This window comes from Bubalus bubalis, chromosome 2 (genome assembly GCF_019923935.1).
Source record: "Bubalus bubalis isolate 160015118507 breed Murrah chromosome 2, NDDB_SH_1, whole genome shotgun sequence".
Lineage (NCBI taxonomy): Eukaryota > Metazoa > Chordata > Mammalia > Artiodactyla > Bovidae > Bubalus > Bubalus bubalis.
The window spans coordinates 83,192,365-83,218,793 of NC_059158.1; the positions used below are offsets into that span (position 1 = coordinate 83,192,365).

The window sequence follows — 26,429 nt, forward strand, 5'->3', positions numbered from 1 at the left end:
AAACTTTGCCAAAACTATCAGTAACTCTGATTTAATTCTACAGGTATGTAACAGAATTTGTAAACCTAGGCAATGTTTCAGCTCTTCGAACTTTCAGAGTCTTGAGAGCTCTGAAAACTATTTCTGTAATTCCAGGTAAGAAGTAACTGGTGTAAGATGGTAGACCCCTTATATCTCCAACTTTTCTGTTATTGTGTTTGTGTGTGAACTCCCTATTACAGATATGTGACAGAGTTTGTGGACCTGGGCAATGTCTCAGCGTTGAGAACCTTCAGAGTTCTCCGAGCATTGAAAACAATTTCAGTCATTCCAGGTGAGAGCTAGGTTAAACACCGAGGCTGACTTTAAATACACTGTAATAATACTGAGGTTGAAATTACACATGTGACATTAGCCTTGTGGCTTATTATGTTTGTTTTTTTATCTTCAAGAATGCCAAATGAAATTAAATATTTATTTATAAAGTCAGCCTTTGAGTTTAACAGAGAATTGCATGAGGTGTCTATACAAAATACTAGTTTTGCTCTCTTTCTCACCCCCTTTTTTGTGCATTAATGATGCAATGTTTTTTTTTTACATCCTATAAAAGCTTTGCTATCATGGCTTTACTAACTGATTTAGATTTTCCCATTTACTACAGATGTATTTTGAAAGTGGATCTCCTCTTACAAAGGAGAAAAGATTATTACTGAATGGCATGTACTACATGGCATGGGATTTTTATTATCTTAAAATTCTTTTCTCCTCTAAACCACTGCAACTTGGAAAGGTAGTATTAAAAAATGGTTGGAGAGAAACAGCCTCCTGAAACACAAAATGTGACATGAAAAATAACTGCAAGTTTGTCTTTACATGTTCATGGCAGCACATAAAACTACACATAAAAAAAAAAAAAAAAAAAAAAAAACCAAAAAAAAAACTTCCTGCCTAGATACTTACCCTTTCATTTTAAACCTCCCAAAAGCACACTGCTCATAAAAAAAATCTGCTCTTCATTCATTTCCCAAACCATCTGGCTGTCCATAAAGCTTTGGTGTCTAAACAGACAGGCAACTGTTTGTGGGGAAAGAGAATGATTATGACCATTAAGAAGACTCTGTGGCTTCTGACACTCTTCCTCAGCTGACCTCATTCTCTCTCCACAGGTTTAAAGACCATCGTGGGGGCCCTGATCCAGTCTGTGAAGAAGCTTTCTGACGTCATGATCTTGACTGTGTTCTGTCTGAGCGTGTTTGCCCTAATTGGTCTGCAGCTGTTCATGGGCAACCTGCGGAATAAATGCTTACAATGGCCCCCAAGCGATTCTGCTTTTGAAACCAACACCACCTCTTTCTTTAATGGCACAATGAATTCAAATGGGACATTTGTTAATGTAACAATGAGCACATTTAACTGGAAGGATTACATTGAAGATGACAGTAAGAAATATTGCTCCATTGTTAATCTTAGTGTTGCTGAATGAGTTTTTAACTATAAATAGTTGAAGCTGTGGGCTTGAAGCCATCTTTGTAAATTACTTTTTTGGTATCCACTTTGGAAATAACTGAGATAAACAAATTCTATTTATCCCTAATGTCAATAGGATTGATATGAAATAGTTTATTCTTTATATTAACAGGTCACTTTTATGTTCTGGATGGACAAAATGACCCTTTACTCTGTGGAAATGGATCAGATGCAGGGTAAGGAAAATTTTTTTTAAGATGTAGAACACTTTGGGAAAAAGCAAAAGTAAATAGGAAGAAAATATACAAGGGTAGTCTTGCATGTGTTTAACAAAGAGTGGTGCTGCCCACCTAGGAAGTACTTTCTCCATCTTTTGGGATTGGTATTTATTCTAAACTCACAGTCATTAAAATCATCCCTTTGGGTGAAGACCTTTTATCCAGAATTTCACAGATAATATGTACATGAATTTTTCTTTCAAGAATGAAGGTCCAGTGTCTGTCTTATCTGTAAACCCATCAGAGTCAGTTAAGAATTACAGAGAAGGAAAAACAAGATGGGCACATTTTGACTGGTGTTAGGATGTGTTCCCTCATAGCTCAGTTGGTAAAGAATCTGCCTGCAATGTAGGAGACCTGGGTTCAATTCCTGGGTTGGGAAGGTCCCCTGGAGCAGGAAATGGCAACCCATCCCGGTATTCTTGCCTGGAGAATCCCATGGACAGAGGATATAGTCCATGGGGCTATAGTCCATGGTGTCACAAAGAGTCGGACAAGACTTAACGATTAAACCATAAAGTACCACCAGGATGTATTGATGGGATAAGTTCAGCCTGATTGGAAAAGATCCAGGCTGTAACATGGTCATCAGGGTGCAAACCCAGTTGGAAAACTGCTTTGAGAAACTCAGATACTCTTGAAATTGGATGAAACCCTGTATACAAGGAATCCAAGTGGCAGATGTATGTCAAAGGCATGTTCTGGTCTGCGTCTGCATATTTTATAGTTCTTTTCTGTCACATTACACAATAAGAGATGCTGTAATGTCTTAGTCATCCTGCTAGTCTCTCATACTTAGCATATTTTTCCAAAAGTACTGCAAATTAATTATAAGTCAGGGTGCTGTGCTGTGCTTAGTCGCTTGGTCAGGTCCAACTTTTTGTGACCCCATGGACTGTAGCCCACCAGGCTCCTCTGTCCTTGGGGAATTCTCCAGGCACAAATACTGGAGTGAGTGGCTATGCCCTCCTTCAGGGGATCTTCCCAATCCAAGGATCAAACCAGGGTTTCTCTCATTGCAGGCAGATTCTTTATTGAAGCCCATAACTCAGGATAGAGACTGAAATTTTTTAAAGCCAAGGGATAGCAATAGTGACTCTTAGATCACAGAACTTACAGAGAACATATTTTGAGTCATCCCAGAAGACTGGAGAAGGAAATGGCAACCCTCTCCAGTGTTCTTGCCTGGAGAATCCCAGGGACAGGGGAGCCTGGTGGGCTGCCGTCTATGGGGCCACACAGAGTCAGACATGACTGAAGCGACTTAGCAGTAGCAGCAGCAGAAGATGGGAAATTGGTGTGGTTATAAAGATCTAAGAGGATTACTAAAACCATAGACCAGTAACAAAGACAGAATTTGGGGGAATTTTCTTTTCCTGATAGTTTTCCCAAACTTTGATAGGAGAGGGTGGAGAACAGGAGCATAAGTTCTACAGTTCATATACATGAGTGTGTGTGCTAAGTCACTTCAGTCGTGTCCAACTCTTTGTGACCAATGGACTGTAACTTGCCAGGCTCCTCTGTAAATGGAATTTTCCAGGCAAGAATACTGGAGTGGGTAGGCATTCCCTTCCCCAACTGTTCGTATATACCTGGGTTCAAATCCTAACTCCACCATTTACAAACTCTTGACCTTGGAAAAGAGTGACGCTGTCTGTATTTAAGTCTATTTATTTCTAAACTGAAGAGTAATATCATCTCTCCCTTCAGGTTGTTACGGTGATCAGTTACTTAATACATATAAAGCACTTGGACTAGCACCTGGTCTGTCATAAACATTTATTGCATGTTGGCTACTGTTTTTATTATTATAGTTAATGTAAAAGCCTAGATAAAATTTTGGATAAGGTGGGTTAATGTATACTTTATCTCTATTAAACCATAGTAATCACTTCCCTTTATTGAGTATCTGTTATGGGTCAGGTAATTTACACGGTAAAATTGATAGTCACTCTATTGTTAAACATCAAATACAATTCTAAAGAAATCTACTCCATTTAAGACTCCCTATAAAGCTATAGTAATCAAGACAATATGGTATTGGGAAATACTAGATATAGATCAATGAAAAAGAACAGAGACTCAAAAAAACAGACTACAAGAACGTAGTCAATGAATTTTTGACAAAGAAAATGCAGTTCAATAGAGACAGGAAAGTGTTTTCAAGAAAGAATGCTAAAAGAATTGGGGATTCATGTGCAATGAAATGAACTTAGATACAGCTTTATACTATACACAAAAAGTAACTTAAAACCAATCATAAACCTAAATGCAAAACACACAAAACTATAAAAATTCTTTAAGAAAACATAGAATAAAAGCTACATGACTTCAGATTTTGTGATGAGCTTTAAAATATAAACCCCATAGCATAATACCTGAAAGAAATAATTTATAAGTTGGATTTAAAAGCTTCTGCAAAGACACTGTAAAGGGAGTGAAAAGAGAAGCCACGGAGTGGGAAAAATATTTGCAAAATACATATCTGATAAATGATTTGTACCCCCAATACACAAAGCACCCTTAAAATAAAAAAAAAAAACCCAATTTTAAAATGGGCAAACTGAACAGATACCTACAAAAGAATATACACAGATGGCTAATAAGTATATATAAAGACGCTCAACATCATTTGTCATTAGGGCGTTGAAAGGTAAAACAGTAATGAGTTACTATTATATATCTATTAGAATGACTAAAATTAACAACAACAAAAAAATCTGACAATACCAACTGCTGGTGAAGATGCAAAACAACAGGAATTCTCATTCATTCACTGCTGGCTAGAATGCAAAATAGTACAGTCACTTAAAAGACAAGTTGGCAGTTTCATACAAAATAAACACAGTCTTACCATATAACTCAGTAATTACTCCACTAACTATTTAGCTAACTAATTTGAAAATTTATATCCACACAAAAGCCTGATGTAAATATCTATTTATACCATCTATATTCACAATCACAAGAAACCAGAAGCAATCAAGTTGTCCCTAAAGAGCTGAAAACATAAACAAACTGTGGTATATTCATACAATGAAATATTATTGAGTAATAAAAATAAATAAACTATAAAGCCATAAAAATATTGATGAACTTTAAATGCATCTAAATAAGTAAAAAAAAAAAAAAAGGCAATCTGAAAAAGCTACATTCTGTTTAATTCCAATTGCATGATATTCTGGAAAAGATACATAATGCTGCTGCTGCTGCTAATTACTTCAGTCGTGTCCGACTCTGTGCGACCCCATAGACAGCAGCCCACCAGGCTCCCCCGTCCCTAGGATTCTCCAGGCAAGAACATTGGAGTGGGTTGCCATTTCCTTCTCCAACGCATGAAAGTGAAAAGTGAAAAGTGAAAGTGAAGTCACTCAGTCATGTCCGATCCTCAGCGACCCTATGGACTGCAGCCTACCAGTCTTCTCCGTCCATGGGATTTTCCAGGCAAGAGTACTGGAGTGGGGTGCCATTGCCTTCTCCAAAGATACATAATAGAGATGATAAAAAGATCAATGTTTTCCAGGGGTTCAGAGTAGGGGCTTGACTGGGTAATGTATAGGGGATTTTTTAGGGTGGAGAAATTATTCTGTATGATTCTGAAATGGTAAATATTAAGTATTTGTCAAATTTACAAAACTTTACAGCACAAAGACTTAATATTATATGCAAAATTTTTTTTAATCGTGTGAGGATGAGAGATCTCAGGTTGAAACACAGAATGTGACAAAGTATCTAAATACATTTAAATAATAAACTGAAGGAAGGGAATAGGTACTAATCTAAGTAACTTTGGAAATGAATGGAGCCTATAAGACTAAAGGCAAAAGGAACTATACTCTTCTTGATAAAGTTGTTTCTCATCACAGTATGGATTAACAATCCAGAAACAATTATGCACGTACACTGGCACTGAATAATTAAGTATATAGATAGTAGATGACAGAACTCAGGTTTCTCACTTTTGGAGTGAGGGGTTACAGATAAGTAAAGGGAGGAATCTGGAATGATCCAGCAATAATGAAATAAAGTTCGAGAAATGACTATGACCTCACGTTTAGTTTAACCTAGGCACAGGTGGCTATATGAATAGTATTAGAAATCACGATCTGGGTGCCGTGTTTATTGCCAAGGCAGTGTCATTGCTTCCGGGCCCTCAGTTGGCAGGGCAAGGAGACAAATGTGTATCCACAAACAGACACACCCCTATCATGGTTTCTAATCCACTCTTCAATAAAAGAGCAAAGGCTCCTTGGAGAAATGGTTGATTCTAGGACTCGGGCAGGAAGTATGAAAGATGAGCCTGGACCATATCGTAGTGCCAGAATGTAAGAAAGTGTGGAAAAACAAACAAAAACAAAACACATACCACCATGAGTGATGGCAAAGATATAGGAGTCACCTGAAAATCGTCCAATGGCCAAAAGTGGAACAATGTAAGCAAAACTATACAATGATATTATACATATAATTGCATTATAATTCCAAGTGTAAAATGAATATCCATGAGTATATACTCATAAAAGATTGAATATTAGATAATAAATGAGATAATAGATAAATCTCATGTAGAATTCCAAATACATTTCTTCACATACTCTACTCTTAAGAAGGTAGATCATAACTCCCTGTTCCTTATGTGTAGGCAACACATAATGACTATTCTAAAGAGAGCAGGATGGAAAAACAAGGAAAAAAAGAGTAAATTTACAATGGAGAAACCAGACAAACACTATCTCAAGTCAGGTGATGAAAGTTATTATCAACAGTGATAAATCATATTGATCGCATGTACCCTTGATATGATATAACGATAATGATACTTTACATCTGTGGTCTTCCTCCCCAAAATCCATAACCTCAATATCTAATCATGAGAAAAACATCAGACAAATCCCAACTGAAAGAAATTCTTCAAAATACCTGACAAGTATTCCTCAAAAATGTCAAGGTAATCAAAAACAAGGGCAAATCTGATAAGCTGTCACAGCCAAAAGGAGCTTTAGAGACACATGCTGACCAAACATAATGTGGCCTCCTGGGTGGGATCTTGGAATGTAAAAAGGATATCAAGGAAAAACTGAAAAAATAAGAATGAATGACAGACTTTGATTAATAATAATGTATCAATATTGACTAAAACATACCAAAGTAAGATGTTAGTAATACAAGAAACCAGGCATAAGACATATGGGAAGTTTCTGTACTCTGTAATTTTTCTGCATATCTAAAATTATTCTAAAATAAAAATTGTATTTTAGGAATTTTTACAGAAGTGGCTAATGAAGTAATTTATTAAGCAGTTCCCTACCTTTTGGCTGGGTTTTCTGGGTTTTCATTTTTAATCATTGATTGCTGCCACTTTGAAAAGAGAGGTGTCAGTGCAAAAATGTGTGATTTCTGCAGCTCTGCCATGCTAAAGGTCTATAAATAGGACTCCTGTGCACCTGAGTTTTCTATTGGTTTTCCTGATAAATTTCATCTGATAACAGTTTCACTGTGAGCAATTACCTAAAGTGTTCTGGATAAGAAAGCAAGAAAATTCATCACAGAGAGCAACTCTGGGTTTTGACAATTCCTATAAATCAATATGTATTCAAATAGCTATAACTGCTCTGCTGAGCCCAGCTCCATTCCTCTCTCTTGCAGCCAATGTCCAGAAGGATACATCTGTGTGAAGGCTGGTCGAAACCCCAACTATGGCTACACAAGCTTCGACACTTTTAGCTGGGCTTTCTTGTCTCTGTTTCGACTCATGACTCAAGACTACTGGGAGAACCTTTATCAGCTGGTAAATGTCTTTGTCCCTTTGGGTTGCAATAACAAAAGACCATAACAGGAATATATTTCCCACAGTTATGGAGACTGGGGAGTCCAAGATCAATACACCAGCATGAGTGCATTTTGGCAAGAGCCCTCTTCCTGGCTCATAAGTTGATAACTTTTTGCTGTGTCATCATCTGGAGGAAGGGTCTAGGGATCTCTCTGGAGACTCTTTCTATTAGGCACTAATCCCATTCATGAGGGTCCCACTCTCATGACCTAAGCACCTCTCAGAGACCATACCTCCTAATACCATCACACTGTGCATTAGGATTTTAACACATGAATTGGTAGGACACTCGCATTCAGAGCACAGCAGTAAGGTTCAAAATAACATGCATAGAATTTAAATTTATGAGCATATATGAAATCACAAGTAGAGGTATTTGTCTATAATACTCTAAAATACTGAGAAGGGTCTATCATAAAGTGAGTGTGCCTAGGATCCCAACTGTTCATTCAGTCAGTACACATATTTTGACATTCTTTGTTGAGAAGCATTCTGCTAGGGGCTATGGAGGATGCAGAGAATGTTCATGACTTGAGCTTATAATATAGTTGTGGATATTATGTGAAACATAATGTGAAACATGTGAAAAGATTTTCAAATTCAATTATATAAAAATTTCAAATTCAACTTAAGGTTAATTGGCTCTAGGAGGGAAAAACGATGTTATCTCTAGATGACGTGGAAAGACAGTGTGGATTGAGTAGTAACTCCACTGAAAGGAATTAAAATAGTATTCTTACTTGTAATATTTTCCTGCATTATAGACTCTAAGAAAAAGCATTTTAGTAGTCCTCAAATGTATATCCAATATGTAAAAATTTAAAAGGTGTATGCTTACATCAAATGACACTACAGTAAAGTCTCAAATAATGTTACTTGTGTGTGTGTGCATTTTAAAATAAAAAATAATGTTGGTCAAATATATTGTATGCTAATAAGCATTCGTCTTCCGACTATCTAATGTTAGTAAGCAGATCTTTATTTGGGGGCATTTTATAAAATACTGTTGAGATTGATCTTTTTATTCCTCCTAGACATTACGTGCTGCTGGAAAAACATACATGATATTTTTTGTGCTGGTGATTTTCTTGGGCTCGTTTTATCTGGTGAATTTGATCCTGGCTGTGGTGGCCATGGCCTATGAAGAACAGAATCAGGCAACGCTGGAAGAGGCTGAACAGAAAGAAGCTGAATTTCAGCAGATGCTTGAACAGATTAAAAAGCAACAGGAAGAAGCTCAGGTGATAAAAAGCAAAGCTGCTTTATTATTATTATCATCATTGTTAATGTTATTAATTATTAATATCATCATTGTTATTTAAAGTAGGCATATTGTACCACAGAGGTAAAATTGGTACTGGCTTTTCATATGGCACACTGGCATTGTCATTAGAAAAGAGAAAGCTATTGAAACTTGAAATTGTTTCTTAAGTTAGGGTCAAAGTAACTTTTTAGATGTTATATATGAGGAAACTGAGGGCTTCCCTTATAGCTCAGCTGGTAAAGAATCTGCCTGCAATGCAGGAGACCCCAGTTCTATCCCTGGGTCGGGAAGATCTGCTAGAGAAGGGGTAGATACCCACTCCAGTATTCTTGGGCTTCCCTTGTGTTCAGTTGGTAAAGAATCCATCTGCAATGTGGGAGACCTGGGTTCAATTCCTGTGTCGGGAAGATCCCTTGGAGAAGGGAAAGGCTACCCACTCCAGTATTCTGGCCTGGAGAATTCCATGGACTGTAGATGGGGTCACAAAGAGTCAGACAGGACTGAGAGACTTTCACTTTCACTTTCATGAGGAAATTAGCTCAGGGTAGAAAACATATTCAGGATGAGGTTAACTATGCAATTATCTTATGAAATCTCAGGGAAGAACTTTATTTCCAGTTTAATACAAAAAAGATACATAACTGGTATTTCCAAATATTCCTATTTCACCCCTAATTACACTTGAAGTTTTATTCTGTATTGATTGATCTCAAATGTGATCTCAAATTTTGAACTCAAAACTTCATGCCTACCTATGCTTAATCATTCTTCAGGATTTCTATAGCACAATAGGGTATCAGGATATTTGGAAGGCATCTGCTATTAGAGCCAACTTTAAATTTTCATTAGTATTAAAGGCTGTTTGGGCTAGGGGGACATAGAGAATGGGGCATTCATGTCTTGAGGAAAAAAGAGAGAAGAACAATATTTGATTACAAGAAAAAACATAAATTGAAAGATGAAAGTCATGGAAAGACAAATCAAAATACAAATTCACGTCGGTGAGAATTATACCCTTTACATCTTCACCAACTTTGGTGTGGTCAGTCTTATTGACCATTCTACATGTGTGTTAGTTGCTCAGTCATGACTTTGCGACCCACAGACTGAAGCCTGCTAGGCCCCTCTGTCCAGGGAATTCTCCAGGCAAGAATACTGGAGGGGGTTGCCATTCCCTTCTTCAAGGGATCTTTCTGACCTAGGGATCAAATCAGGACTCCTGCACTGCAGGCAGATTCTTTACTATCTGAGCTACTTGGGAAGCCTGTTGACCATTCTACTAAGCAATATTTCATTTCTGCCTCATTTTGCATTTTCCTAACAATTAGTGAAGCTGATCATCTTTTCTTGTTCTTATTTTCTATCTGTATAGATTCTATTGTAAAGTGGATATTCAACTATCTTCCCCATATTTTTAGCTAGGTTGTTTTCTTATCATTGAGATTGAGTAATTTTTATATATTAAAAAAAATAAGTCCTTCATGATAACTATTCCTTGCATACATTTTTTTCCCAATCTGTAATTTGTCTTTCATCCTCCTAACTGTACTTTTTAAGGCAAAAGTTTTAAATTATGATGAAGTACAGTTTATCAAGATTTTTTTTTCTGTTTCCTTGATCATGCTTTTGGTGTAGCATCTAAGATATTTTTTGCCAAGTCTCCATCACAAATATTTTCTCCTAATTTTTCTTCTGCAAGTTTTATGTTTTATATTTAGGTCAAAGACCCATTTTAAGCTAATTTTTCTGTAAGGTGGTGTGATTTAAGAGTTGAACCTTTTTAAAAATTTATTGCTGTTGTGTTATTTGCTCACTCATATCTGACTCTTTGTGACCCCATGAACTGTAGCCCACCATGCTCCTCTGTCAATGTAATCATCAGGCAACCATACTGGAGTGGGTAGTTAGTCCAGTCTCCAGGGGTTCTGAGCCCAGGTCTCCTGCATTGCAGGCAGATTCTTTACCACCTGAGCCACCAGGGAAGCCCTTTTTTTGCATATGGATACCTAATTATTCCAGCATCACTTGTGGAACAAAATATTTTTTCTCCACTAAACAGCCTTTGAAACTGTCAAAATCAATTGTCCATATGTGAGTAAGTCTATTTCTGGATTCTATTTAGTTCAATTGATTTATTTCTCTTTACACCAAAACCACACTCTCTTAATCACTGTAGCTATTGAGTGAGTTTTGAAATCAGATAGTGGTAACTCCCCAACTTTATTTTTCTCTCTCAAGACTGTATTGACTATTCTTGGTCAAATATATTTTTAAAATGTGTAGCTGCATATGAGTTTTAGAATTAGCTTGTTAATTTCAGTTCACATAGTTTCTACTGTTTCATCTTTTCTTCTGCATCATCAGATTTGTCTTTGTCCCACCCAGGGTATTTTCATTTCAAACATTATAGTTTTCATCGTGAAAAGCTTGATTGGAATTTCTTTTACTTCTCCCACATAGATAACATACTGAACATACACAATACAGTTATAATAAATGTTTATAGAGTCCTAAAGTCCTTGTCTGCAAATTCTAACATCTGTGTCAGATCTTGATCAATTTTAATCATTTCTGTTCATTATTGATTATATATCCCTGTTTTTTTTTACAATTATTGCAAACTTTGGTTAAATTCCACACACTTGAAACTTGATCTTTTGGGGTGCTGGATATTTTTGTATTGCTATAAAAATTCTTGATCTTAGTTTGGGAACATAGTTAAATTACTCGTAAACAGTTTGAGCCTTTTCCATCTTCAAATCTTTGAAGATTTGTTAGGTATAACTTAGAACTTAGTCTAAGGCTAATTATTCCCTACTGCTACATGAAAACCCTTCTGAAAACTCAACTCAATGCCCCCATTCATAATTTCTTTAAAACCATTGTTACATGTATCTAGGCTGCTTAGTGGTTGTTTTAGGAGGAAGAGTGAATCAGATCTGTTACTATATCTCAACCAGAAGCAGAAATCCAAATAATTTTTGTGCATAGCGATTTTTTTAAATGGATGTTCCCAAACATTAGAGGCATTATTTGAATGTCAGTATATCCTTGGAATTGTGTGTTGAAAATTTAAATTTTTAATAATTCTGAGTTACTCTGAAGATGTACAACATACAGCAATAGGTACTTTTTACGGAGGCTTTTGTTTTTTTTGTTTTTTTTTTTTGGTGAGACAGATTTGACAATGAATTGCTTATCTGGTTACTCAGACCAACCATATACTTAACAGTTGCTGAACATGCTGACTCTATTTTCCTGTTAACACTGGGTACAGAGTAGTATCATGGTTACAGTTTATTGATCTATAAAAAAAAGTCATAAACTAATTTGGTGATAACTTGAGTGTAACTTATAAAGTATACCTCATGCTTGCCAGGAATTTCTCCTATATTTCAAGTATTCAAGAGTTTATTCCAGATCGTTACAAATAAAACACATTTGTAAGATGATGAAATGGTAGCTATTTACAGGGCAAAGAATTTTTTCATTTCAAAGCTAAAAATAAAAGTTATAGGAAATAATATATATGTGTATACACATATAGACAGTGTATACTAGTTGTATTTTAAAGCATTGGGTTATTCTATCATCGTTTACATAAACAGACAAAGCAATGTGCATGAGAATACTAAACCAACCTACAGTACAGGAGTAAGAATGTATTCTGAACTGCAGCCATTTTAGGGTAAAATATTACATCAGTTAAAAGAGTATAATCTTTAAAATTTAGCAGTAAATACACTATGTCTAGTAGAAGTTTAAAGAATCTAATTATCTAAATCCTAATTAGGTCAGCCAAAATGTCAGTTCTTTTCACTTGAAAGTTAGTTATTGGAGTCCAGAGATCAAATCATGATTTGATTCAGCTTTAAGTTCATATACACAAAAGTTTAAACTGATTTCAGGGTAAATTATCCCAGTGTTTTAATATTGATGGGGATGGCACGGGTGCTAAGCTGATTTTACTTCCTTATTGACAATGCAGATAACAGTGACCAGTAAATAGCCCATGCTGATGGAGAGGTGGGAGGTGGGGACAGAAAGAGAGGGAGACTTAGTATACCCATGAGATCACTGGGGCTCCAGTGTAATGTCAATCTGGTTAATCACTTGTGACTCTTCAAAAACTGCTATCTAGCTAAAGACTTCATGAAGTCTAGCATCATTTCCATTTTTATTTAATATATGTTCAAAGACCTCTAAGTGCTAATCACTGTTTAGACATGAAAAAAAGTCATATTCAGCTCACAAACCAAGTACAACTTTAAAAGTCAAAGACAAACTGACAAAGAGAGAAATGTTTTGTCCTATGTCATCATAATTGTGTTTGGCATTTAATTTGTGATCTTTAAATGTCTAAGTGCTCAGCGTAGCATATTCCACAGAAGTATATATTGGTCTGATAGAAAAAATTTAGCAGTAAACTTTGGGACAAAATTAGAAATAGTGACATTTAAGAGGCCCAATATAATTTGGGGTAGAATTGTAATAAGTATAGTTAATGTCTTGAGGTTTTAAAATGAGATTTTAAAAACTGGATCTTATGTTTACACTGAAGTATAATCACAGATATATTTTTATTTTATTTTTTAAGGACACACAGATACAGTAAGTTATAGAGCCTCTTTTGTTTCACACAGAGATAAGAAAAACAAAATGTTATTCCCTGTGGAAATATTAAGCACATATTTGTTATCTGTTACAATAAGAATTCAGCAAACCCACTGTGAAAGTAATGCTATTAGCCTAAGTAAGCAGGACGTTGGCCATGTCACAGAGCTGCGTATAAACAGGTACACAGACATGGGAGGTGACAGGAAACATCTGCCTCTGAGGGAATTGACAAATCCCTGGAAGTGGAATAAGTGACAGATTCGAGCTGACGAGTGACACAGAAAATGTGTTGTGTCGGGAGGTTACCGTTGTTGCCTTACAAAAATCTGTTTTGGTTTTGAGTTATTCCAACTGTTTACCCAGTCTAGGAAGGGAAATCATGTCTTATGCAAAACAAATTCTGGAAGTGATTTTAATGGACCTGAGTTTCAGAATTATGTCAAGAGACTATTACCACCACTTCCACTTCCTTTTCTCCTGACAACAAACAAGTGAATAAATGATTTGGCACTGTGAATTCTATGTTTTTCTCTATACAAAGTGGAAAGGAAAATTAAGGACTTTATTTGGATAAAAAGAAATATGTATACTTTCATTCTCTCAAGGAGTGCTGTAAATTATGTATCTCCTATGTATCAAGCACTATGCAACTATATTTAACTTGCTCAAATTAGTCCTTCATTTATCTACTTTATTGTATACTTTTATATTAAATTTATTCATATTTATAAAGGGCCCTTAATATTTATCATCTTTCATTACTTACATTAAAAGTGATATCCATGATCAAGAATTTAATTGGGACTTCCATGGTGGTTGAATGTTTAAGACTCAAAGATTCCACTGCAGAGGGCACAAGTTTGACTGACCCTTGGTTAGGGAACTAAAAACTAAGATGCTGCATACCACATGGCTCAGCCAAAAAAAGAGAAAAATTCAATTAAAAAAAATCTGGATATCTGATTATATGCATTCTATAAATATACAAATTCTGAATTAATGTTTCATTTAAATGTTAGGATTGTCTTTTATCAAGTTTTAGATCTCGGTTTCTATAATGAATATAGCAATCAATATAAACATTTTACATGTTCCTTGGCCCAACACATATATTTCGTACTATATGTAATACTATGGTTCCCATCCGTGGGGTCATGTTAATCCCATGGAATGTGTTTCATAGTACCTTTAGTTTTAAACCTTTTTTAAAATTTTTAGTTGAGATGAGGTTCAGAAATGGAAGCTACTTAGAAGGACCTGCTTCTCAAGAAGGAGAAAATAAAGGAGAAAATGTTGTCAAAGCATTCAATATGAGTTTTCTGTTCTTTTCTAAAATATATCTCTGTTATGCAGACTATTCTAAAACCTAGCTTTTATAAGATCTTGAAAAGTCAAGTCTGTCTTATTCTTCCCATACCCCCATTCAGTATCTGAGACAACCGACAGTATAGTGCCTTTCTTTACCCTTATTCACCAAACATTTACTGAATCTTTTTTATGTCAAATGACGTAATATGCAATGTGCACACAGACAGACAGACACAAACACACATACACAAGTGACAGAATTCCCATCTATAGGAATAGACAAGAATATGTCTAGTGGCAAAGAGGAGAAGATAGAACAAGGAGCAGCTGTATTAGAGTTGCTTGTATTCAGTACTGACATATGTAAAGAGTTGAACCAGTAGTCTACTATTTTAATTATTTCCATTTTGATGATTATGTTTATAAACAGGAACATACTTAATGAGAACTCAGCTTTGAATTTCATATTCTCTCCAATTAGTGTTTAGATCATTTCCCATTTAAAAATACCATTCACGTAAATAAAAATACAAAAGATTTGGCATGCCATGTTTCACCTCAAAGCTGCTGTGTTTCTTTAGTAGGTGCAGAAATTTAAAAAGCTTAAGTAGTGCTCGCTTCCGGAAAAGGCAATGGCACCCCACTCCAGTACTTTTGCCTGGAAAATCCCATGGACGGAGGAGCCTGGTGGGCTGCAGTCCATGGGGTCGCTAAGAGTCAAACACAACTGAGCGACTTCACTTTCACTTTTCACTTTCATGCACTGGAGAAGGAAATGGCAACCCACTCCAGTGTTCTTGCCTGGAGAATCCCAGGGACGGGGGAGCCTGGTGGGCTGCCGTCTATGGGGTCGCACAAAGTCGGACACAACTGAAGCGATTTAGCAGCAGCAGCAGCAGCGCTTGCTTCAGCAGTACATATACTAAAATGCTTAAGTATACTCAGTGTTGAAATATGGAAAGAAAATATTTGAAGTAGTCATAATCCTTTGAATGATTATTGCAGGTATTTATTGACTTATATGTTAAACTTTCGTTATTATTTGTAATAATAATAATAAATAAACATTTAAAATTTTAAGCTAAAAGTGCTATGCAATAAATTAATCGTGTTAGACTCTGGGATTAATATGACCTCAGGAATGGGAGGGCTTTCCAGGTGGCTCAGTGGTAAAGAATCTGCCTGCCAATGAAGGAGACACAGGTTCAATCTTTTGGTCAGGAAGATCCCCTGGAGGAGGAAATGGCAACCCACTCCAGTATTCTTGCCTGAAAAATCCCATGGACAGAGAAGCCTGACAGGCTACAGTCCATGGGGTCGCAAAGAGCTGGACATGACTGAGCAGATGAGTACGCAGGAACCCAGAAATGCGAATAATAAATACTACTGAATGTGATTCAAATGAAGGAAGAGGATAAATTAGCCAATACATTCCCACTATTTCCCCCTAGAGGTAAAAAGTAGATACTTTAAATGCTTTGAGTTCACAAAAAAAGAAAAGTCTTTTGTCCTAGATTTAGAAGAAAAAAATACCACTCAGTTGTTCACAATCACAAGTGGGAGGAACAAACCTATGGATGGAATTGGAATAGTAATCAGACCAGACACCACCACTAAGAGAACATTTGCTTTTAAAGTGTAGAAGATATTTTTAAGAGAGCAGTTGTTCCCTGAAATGAAGCTAATCTCAACAGAGTTTTTTAAAAAAGACTTCAGAAGATGTGCCAAACCAGACTTTTCTAATTCATAAGCTAACATATTGCTTTATACTATGCAAAAATGTATCATTATTAAGTAAACTCTCTTGTAGTAAAACATAAAAATGACCAGAAAGACATACACTTTCAAATATAGTTCATTGTATTAAATGGCAACATATGTACCACAGTCAACTGTTTTCCAAAGTTGCATGTTCTAAATAGTGCCTGGTTTTATTTACACAGGCAGTTGCAGCAGCATCAGCTGCTTCAAGAGATTTCAGTGGAATAGGTGGGTTAGGAGAGCTCTTGGAAAGTTCGTCAGAAGCATCAAAATTAAGCTCCAAAAGTGCTAAGGAGTGGAGGAACCGAAGAAAGAAAAGAAGACAGAGGGAGAATCTTGAAGGAAACAACAAAGGAGAGGGAAACAGGTTTCCCAAGTCTGAATCTGAGGACAGTGTCAAAAGAAGAAGTTTCCTCTTCTCCATGGATGGAAATCGACTAACTAGTGACAAGAAATTCTACTCCCCTCATCAGGTACAGCTTTCTACTAAGGATTCCAGTTTGTTTTGTCATTTCTGTATCTTCGTATATTTTTGTAGCATTTGATGTAAAAGAGGGACAGGGAACTAACATTTAATATGATTATTTAAATGTATATCATAAACTGTCTTTAAAAGAGACTTTTATTAAATCATTAATAACTTTTCTTTTACAGTAATCAGTTTTAAGCACTATAGCATTTCGAGGCCATTTTCTCAATCTGCTTTGTTGGGAGGTAGGAGGAGTGAAACCTACCTATCGAACTTTTTCCTTCAGTGAGGTTTTGTAATCTCTTGTCTGCCTTTTCCATTTTGAGACCTCAAATGAACCTACCTTTTTTGCACATGGTTTTCTGCCTTTAATATCTCAGTATTAGATATTACTAATATCTAATGTATTAGATACATTACTGCAAGATATGTATGAATTTTGCAAAGAAATGTCTCTGGATTTTGTTTCTGTCTTTTGATGTGAGAACTGTACTGTATCTTCCATTATGTTGATACGATGTCATTCCATGATACATTAGGATGAAATTATGACCCAAATTCTCTCGAAGAGAATTAAGTAAAAGATGGTCTATTTTTGCTCTGATTTAATGCCAAGTACCCAATTCTTCAGCATATTTTCAAGTCAAATAGGGTAAATAGTATCAACTTTGCTTATAAGTTTTATCAGTTGCATAATGAATAGTAAATAATTATGAAATCTGTGATAAGTACAGTTATGGCTTTGAACACTATTTGGTTCTATTAGAATTTCATGTGCTCTGAAGTATTAACTCTTCTAATTATTTTAACCTGGGTCAGCCAACCAACAAATATTTATTGCTCACCTACTATGGTTCACAAGAGGAAAGAAATAGTTCTAGAAAAAAAAAACTCAGTGAACAAAACAATGTAATTCACTGACCTCATGGATTTTTATACAGAAGGAGGAGACAGACAATAAACAAGATAAGTAAGTCATAGACTATGTCAGAAAGTGATAAGTACAATTTCAGGGGAAAGGCAAGAAAAGAAAATCAAGAGCAGTAGCTGGTGGTTAAAAAAAATTAAATAGGATGGTTTGGGAAGCCTTGACTGTAAAGGAGACCTTGCAGCAAAGATTTTGAGGAGGCAAGAGAACAGGCTATCTATCGAAGTGCATTTTAGCCTCACTGAAGAGCAAGTGGAAGGCCCTGATGTGGTAATATGCCCAGAATGTTCAAGACGCAGCTGAGAAGCCCCTGTTGAGTGAAACAAGAGGAGCAACAGCAATAGGAAGTTAGCTGAAAATCAAGAGTTTAAATACCAAAAACAGAATTGGTATATACATATATTATATGTAGTTCATTTCATATTTGGAGATAGTGAGACAGATAGGGAGATAGGAAGAGAGAGAGATGGTAGGATGATAGGCAGGTAGACTGATAGATAAATGGATAAAATAGACAGCAGATGTTGCAAAGTAAAAGAAATAGCCTATTAGCATTGATAGTTACATACCCCAGTAAAAATATGCACAAAACATTAACACAATCACAAGCAAAAATATACCAGAAGCATTTTACAGTTTCTGGTTTTGTAAAAAAAACTCTCTAAAAGGAAAGAGAGTTTGTTTACACAAACAAACAAGGTGGACAGGGCATAATGTTCAAAACAAATATATCTTTAAAATCATTAAGGCCCATTAGCCATAAATTATGAGTACCCTGTCCTCTACTAACATAAATTTTAGGTGTTAGTTTACATTTATTATATTATTTTATTCTTAAATACAGAGTACATGTTTATAGTACAACATGAAAAAGTACTTAAAGGCAAACAATGGAAAGTGAATCCTCCTGCCAAGATTTTATCAATGTTGTTTGAACACAGGGAAGCAATTTATTTTAAAACAGAAGCTTCCTAGCTAGAACCAAGTGTAGCTGCTGACTTACTGAAAATGTTGATAAGCCACATACATTTAACTTGAAATGCCATGCTTCTATTAGAACATCTTCAAATTCTCTGTGTCTTCCATTCTGACTTCCCAATTCACTTCAAGTTCAGTTCTTGCATGCAGGATTGTGTCCTTACACTTAAATGCTTCAATTTTACCTTTCGCTACTGAAAATTAAGAAAAAGAATTCAGATTTACCTTCTTAGAACAAGACAAAAAAAAAATACCCAGAATTTATATTTTGGCATGCCTGAGGCCAAGAAAGTTGGGCTTTTGGTCCTTAATGCATAAAAGCTTGTTTTCTCCAGAGAAAGGGCTGCCACAGCTGTGGGTATTCCCTGCACTCTGCTGCATCTTCTAGTGTGTTATTTTTGGTTTATTTTCTCTGAATACTATTTTTGCTATCTTCTTTTTTCAGTCTCTGTTGTCTTGAAAGCTGTACTCACACCCATTATTATACTTTCCAAAGAGTGAACAGAAATTTCAAATAAACCCAAGGATTTGAAACGCCTCTGAAAACATGTCAACATAAAAACATGCAAATTAAAGGCATGTACCAGATACATTTTAGATGAACACACATACCACACACTCCCAACCAGTATGTGTAGACAGACTTTAAGTTTCCAAAGACAATATTCTAATACAGGTATATGAAGATGATTGAATTGAACCATCTTAGGAATTAGTGTAAGACAAACCTGGTATTAGGGCTACGCAAGTGGCTCAATGGTAAAGAATCTGCTTGCAATGAGGAAGACCCAGGTTCAATCCCTGGACTGGGAAGATTCCCTGGAGAAGGAAATGGCAACCCACTTCAGTATTCTTGCCTGGAGAAACCCATGGCCAGAGAAACCTGGTGGGCTACACACCATGGGGTCACAAAGAGTCGGAAACAACTGAGCGACTAACACCTTCACTTTCTTTTCAAAGCTGGCATTCCTCTGAGTGCAGGGTGAGGTCCACCTGCATTAGAATCACCTAGAATCTATGTTTGAATTCTCAGATCCCAGTGTCCTGGGTCTTCCCTCATAGCTCAGTCGGTAAAGAATCTGTCTGCAATGCAAGAGCTCCAGGTTCGATTCCTGGGTTGGGAAGATCCCCTAGAGAATAAAATGGCAACCCACTCCAGCATTCTTGCCTGGAGAATCCCATGGACAGAGGAGCCTGGCGGGCTACGGTCCATGGGATCACAAGAGTCAGACTTTACCACCACCACCACAGTGTCCTGCCTCTGCTTACTGAATCCCAGTTCCAGAAAGCTGGGACCTCAAAATACACACCAAGGTTTCAAACAATGAGTGTGGACACAAAAATATTATATTGATAATTTAAATTGAGTGTGAGGAGATTAAAAGCATCATCATTCCTTATTATTGAGGGCTGAATGAATGTCTTCACAATGTCTAATTTTTTGATCACTTTGATGACTAGAAAATCAGTCTAGCTACTGCCTGACATTGGGTAGACAAACCTGCTACATGAACTGAGTGTCACATAGACACAGTCTCAGCCTGGATAAGCTGAGCAGTCATTAATTCCTGTGAATATTTCTAACCAAATCCAAAGGAATAGCACATTTCTCGATGAATAGTATCTTTCCAGAATATCACTGACACAGAGGACAAAAAAGATTATTCTAGTGCTTTGCAATCAGGGGAAAGCCATAAAATAAAGCTAAAAATGGGGCATAATAAAATCAGCATGACCTAATTAGGCAGAGGGACCAAAACTAAATTTGAGGGAGTTTGCCTTCCTTATAGTTTTTTCTGCTAAACTTACTATTTTTGGTTTTACATTGAAGCTTCGTGCAAGAAAGGAAAGGTCTAGGTATATTTCCAGCTGAATGTGGATATGTATGCATATGCATGTGTATGTATCTACATATGTTACCCAGCTATACAGAAATTTAGAACAGGTCATGAGAGGTCGCTGGGGCAGGGGAGGGGACAAAATATGGGAAATGCCATTGTCAACGAGGAAGGGAGTAAAAAATTCGCCAGGAGACTAGAGATGTTTTTGAAAACTATCATCAAGGCTAAAACAAACAAAGAATTATTTGGTGCTACTGATTTAAAAGCCATTCAAAAAATGAAAGAAGGGACTTAATGTTAAATTCTCATTATTTAGTATCAAAAACTGTCTACTTGATTTATTCATAAATATATGTAAGTTTTTAAAAAATCATCCAATTCCTTTTAATAAAATTAAATTGATATTAGAAGGATAAGCTGTCCTCTACATCACCCTTATCGGTGAAGACATGTATAAGTATTTTTAAAACTAGTGTTAAATTTTTAGGTAAGAATAATAATTTATACACAATCTAGGAATTCTCTCTGTTGTGTTTGCTATGGCATATACTCTCTCAAAGTGAATCATTAGTAGCCATTTGGAAAACTTAGCAAATTTAGAAGACAGCATCATAGATAAGTTTTGTGGCTTTTATGCCCATGTGCAAAAGACAAGAAGGCCCAGAAAATAACAGTAACTTCCTTTTAAAACTCAAAAAAGGAGAATGGAGAGATAATGCCTTTTTTTTTTTAAATCATCCAGAAGAAACCTACTTGGTCCAAATATTTTAAATTCAAGCCAACAGTCTCACTTGAACTGTAACTTAGTTTCCAAGTTGTGTGCCCTTTCAGATTATAGCATTTAGGAGTGAAAGCCACCTGTTAAAAAGAATCATTTGTCCTCTCCAGCATCAGGTTCCCCACCTAGAACATTACGATAACAAAATCCACCTCATAGGACTACAGTGAAGATTAAATGAAGTGGTCATGCACTTAGTGAACTGCAGATTAGAACTCCTAATCAGAAAAATTACTTAAATTTGTATTGTGGTCTTTAATAAAAATATCCAAACATATGTGTTCTCTATAAATTTGATAAACCGTGTTTAAGAGCAAGACTATTCTTACCCAAAAGCAAATAGATTCTGCAATATTAAGACTTTCATTAAATAGTTGTGTCCCCTGTCCCCATTCTTTCCTTCCTTGCTCTCTCCTCAGTCTCTGTTAAGTATCCGTGGTTCCCTGTTTTCCCCACGACGCAATAGCAAAACAAGTATTTTCAGCTTCAGAGGTCGGGCAAAGGATATCGGTTCTGAAAATGACTTTGCTGATGATGAACACAGTACATTTGAAGACAGCGAGAGCAGGAGAGACTCACTGTTTGTGCCGCACAGACACGGAGAGCGACGCAACAGTAACGTTAGTCAGGCCAGTATGTCATCCAGGATGGTGCCAGGGCTTCCAGCCAATGGGAAGATGCACAGCACTGTGGATTGCAATGGTGTGGTTTCCTTGGTGGGTGGACCATCAGCTCTAACCTCACCTACTGGACATCGGCCAGAGGTGATAATAGATAATAAATTAGCTACTACTGACATTATACACCGATTTGAAATAATCAAGGCCTGGGCGGTTTAGCCTGTTATACTATCCTACTTCCCCAAAATGAAAGTCCTTAAAAATAACATATGATTTTACTGAATGAAAAAAACAATAGAATCTTGAGAACCAATTGAATTGTATGGGACCATTAACTTTCAAATGCTTTAGGTTAAAAGAGCCTGGTTTTTAGAGTTTGGGGTGAAAACTCCTATCTGCAAATTCAACACAAAATAATGGCCACTATGACAACCTATTACAGATGTCTGTTCACCCAGAATTGTATAATAGTCTATTCATATTCTGGAAATTTCATATACTTAAAATTAAATAATTTAATGACCAACATATTGATAACAGGCAGTTTCGGTACAACTGCCAATATTTTACAGTGACTCTAAAATGTTCTGATGTCTATTAAATGACTCTAAAATGTTTTGATTTCTTATAGGATGGCACATGGAAATAATTTAAAAAATCTCAGGAAAGCACACACATTTCATTGTACATCTGTGTTTGTGCATAGAAAAAAATCAGCCCATATATGTCAATATTTTCAATATAGCCTCAAGAAAATAATTCAGCCTTAATATTAATATTACATAATACTATTATTTGTTTTGGGGGAAGATTAATCTGATTTTAATTATTGAGAAAGCTAAAATACTTTTCATTTGAATTAAACTAAATAATAAATGATTTATGAAAAATTTCTCTGGAAATTCCAACAGGTAAATTAAAATATTTCTGCAACATAATTGCCTTATACAATTGCACCCAACTGGTAAATTCTTGTTTTAACCCTGTAGGGTATCACCTGTGATTTTTTTAAGTATTTATAATTTAATAATAAATTAGTATTTTATTATTATTTGAAAATTGTTACTTGGGAAAACTGCACGTAGCATGACTTTCCAAAGAAATGCTAATGTTGTGTTGTATTACTCACTGAAAAGGGTGGTTTGAGCCATCAGTATTTGGTTTGCAGGGTACCACCACTGAAACGGAAGTCAGAAAGAGAAGGCTAAGTTCTTACCAGATTTCAATGGAGATGCTAGAAGATTCCTCTGGAAGGCAAAGAGCCATGAGCATAGCCAGCATCTTGACTAACACGATGGAGGGTAAGAAGGCAGCCATGGGATAGTCAGCTTTCTATGATTATATAGTTTGGAGAACTATTACTTATTCCCAGGGAATTATGAAAGTCACTTACCCAAGATCAGAACTGTATAATAGACCTAAGTAGATAATATATGGAATACACTATTGTCACATTGATTACACAACTAATATTGCCTCTATTTCTTTTTGATTCCAATTCTCATCCGCCGAGTGATTATTGCACCACTTGATAGCTCATCAGCGAGGATTTATCCTTATGTTATATTATCCTCAAGCAATTAGAGGAAAAACTTCTCTTTTTAAGTTTTGGTACGCAGAAGCACAAAGAAACATCTCTAAAACTTCAATCTGTTCTCCAGGCATAGAAGTGGTGATGGGTTGAGGAGGCATATGGGTTGAGTTGGAGAAATCAAAACCTGTGTTCTATTTCCACAGGAACACTAAGAAAAGATCTTTCCTCCATCTTCCACATACACAGAAACCATTACATTCCTTTAATGAAGAGCTGACACAAATATTTGTTGATTTTGACACACAGGAATGGACAACAAATATTACTTCCTTGTTCATTCATTAAATAAGTCCCTATTTCTTCAAGTTTGGAGGAATATTACATCAGTACTGTCATTTTATAAATCCCAATCAGAATTCATATCTAACATAAATTCTTTAGAAAACTTCAATTATATTTTGTATCTTAGTCTATTGGTATATTGGATATGTAAATGGGCATATATTTCATATATATTTCACCCATTAAATTACTAGTACATTTTTAATAGGCTAGAATTCTGAAAAAAAATGAGTAAATATGAATAACAGAACTAGATTTGGGGCTGAATCTATATTAAAAAGAAAAACATACTATATCTTGATGTGTACAAGATCAATGCTAATGTGGAGACAGAGAATAAAGGGTCACACATATTAATAATAATCACGGTTTTCAAAAGTATTCTGAAAAATCTCTTTCAAAAGAAACAGTAATTGATACATTTAATAGTTCTCTAAAACTTACTTTAAAATTCTGTTTTGATAAAGAAAATATAGCAATTTAATAACCCATTACCTAATTAATAGGTAATTAAGTTATTTAACTTGAGGCAAAATATTAAGTTTGAAGTATTTTTTCGGCTTAAAGACATTTTTCATAAATATTTTGTGAAAATATTCAATGGAATTGTCTTCTCAAGTCGGTTAAACTAATATGAACTTCCGTCCCTAAGTAAAAGTATCAATTTTATCAAATAATGTATAATCTACAACAACAGTAATTTGGTTATATTGTTATTTACTATCTCATTCTTTATTGTTCCCCCAGAACTTGAAGAATCTAGGCAGAAATGTCCACCATGCTGGTATAGATTTGCCAATATATTCTTGATCTGGGACTGCTGTGATGCATGGTTAAAAGTAAAGCATCTTGTGAATTTAATTGTTATGGATCCATTTGTTGATCTTGCCATCACTATTTGCATTGTCTTAAATACCCTCTTCATGGCCATGGAGCACTACCCAATGACTGGTCAATTCAGTAGTGTGTTGACTGTAGGAAACCTGGTGAGTTCATTTGAAGTTTACTTATTTACTTTGTCAGAGATAGGGCAGATAGACCAAAGAAGAAATCCATTTGTGCTATGCAGAACCCCCGAACTATACCCTCTTTTCTCAGAGGAAGAAATATCTAAAGGAATATTGAAGGGGTTCTCAGGGATAAGGTCTAGAATTCAACTGGTATGAATACTGACTGTTGAGACCAACATCTGTGCTGATTGATCATGGTGTTTTACCCTTTGTAAACTTGTTAAAATCTTTACTGTCAATCTTGCTGAAAAAAAGTAGAAATCATGAGGTCTAATTCTGGCTCCATAAGCATGCAGTTTTAACACACACAGCTTATGAAGAAATAGTTCTTTGAAGAGAATACATAAAGATTGATTTCTATGCAAACGAGGGCATAGTTGTTTCAAACTGAACTGCCTAATAAAATGCTTCAGTAGAATTCACACAAGACAAGAAATAGTTGATAAAAATGCATTTGTAATTTAGCCACTCTCTGGTTCATGTTACTTGGGTAGACATCTGTATATGTGTATGCCGACATATACATTTCCTCCTTCTACATGAAGAAACTGAAATGGATGAACAAGTAAAAAAAGAATTTAAATAGTTTATTAATCAAGACCTTTTTTTTTTGGCACAAGATAGAAACAGAATTCAATAGCCTAAGAGGAAAATAAAAAGACTGTCTCATGAAATGGAAAGAAAAAGATGCATTACCAAACCATATGAGGATAATTTTGCAACTGGGCTTCAGGAAATGCTTTAACCAAGGGATTGGATGTAGCCCAACCATTCATTGCATCTTTTGTCTGTAGGTCAGGAAATATGATCACCCATACCTTGTTGGTTCTAAATCTTGTAACCTCTGCAATGGAAAAACACTGAATCTCTTTCTCAGTTCCAGTTTAAAGACTCTCATGATAGGACTCTGATTTACATAGCTTGGATCAGATGCTCATCTCTGGTTTAACCAACCCTGGCGAAGGTAGATTCATGTGAAAATTGCAGTTCTGAGGAATTACACAGGTGGAGGATTAATTCCCAACAGAAAGAAGAAAAGGAATACTGGGCAAACAACTGTCTAAGTGTCTACTTCAATAAGTGACCTCAACTTCACTGCATTATTTGACTCAGTATAACACCCACCAGATTCTTGAGACTTTCTTCATCTTTGACACCTGTGATACTGATTTGTGTGTGTGTGTGTCTAATTGGCGCCTTCATCTTTCCAATCACTCAATATCTCTGCTTCCTTTTCTGGATTTCTCTTCTTTTGCCTACTATGGCTGTTTTTCACTCAATATTTGTATGTATTCAACAGCTCTAGGCATTATCTACTCTTATAAGTTGTGTTCTATTTCTGTATTTCCAGCTGTTATAGATTATTGCCCCAGGATAACTTTAAACATCTGAAAGATGATCTTTCTCACAGTTTATTGAAAGCCC

The 26,429-nt window shown here is 35.7% G+C and overlaps 1 protein-coding gene across 4 annotated transcripts in view; it reads left to right on the forward strand.

The window, feature by feature from the left end:
* LOC102393604 (sodium channel protein type 3 subunit alpha) overlaps positions 1-26,429 on the forward strand; it is a 122,197-nt gene that overhangs the window by 44,978 nt on the left and 50,790 nt on the right. For 2 of the 4 annotated variants that reach the window (XM_006058565.4, XM_044934510.2), the window contains 9 exons: positions 222-313; positions 1,146-1,418; positions 1,619-1,682; positions 7,371-7,512; positions 8,589-8,795; positions 16,687-16,977; positions 21,918-22,262; positions 23,287-23,419; positions 24,742-24,980. In XM_006058565.4, the coding sequence (XP_006058627.4) occupies positions 222-313; positions 1,146-1,418; positions 1,619-1,682; positions 7,371-7,512; positions 8,589-8,795; positions 16,687-16,977; positions 21,918-22,262; positions 23,287-23,419; positions 24,742-24,980 (1,786 nt within the window). Of the gene's footprint in view, positions 1-43; positions 136-221; positions 314-1,145; positions 1,419-1,618; positions 1,683-7,370; positions 7,513-8,588; positions 8,796-16,686; positions 16,978-21,917; positions 22,263-23,286; positions 23,420-24,741; positions 24,981-26,429 lie in introns of all 4 variants that reach the window. The other 2 variants (XM_044934504.2, XM_044934511.2) reach the window with 2 other exon arrangements.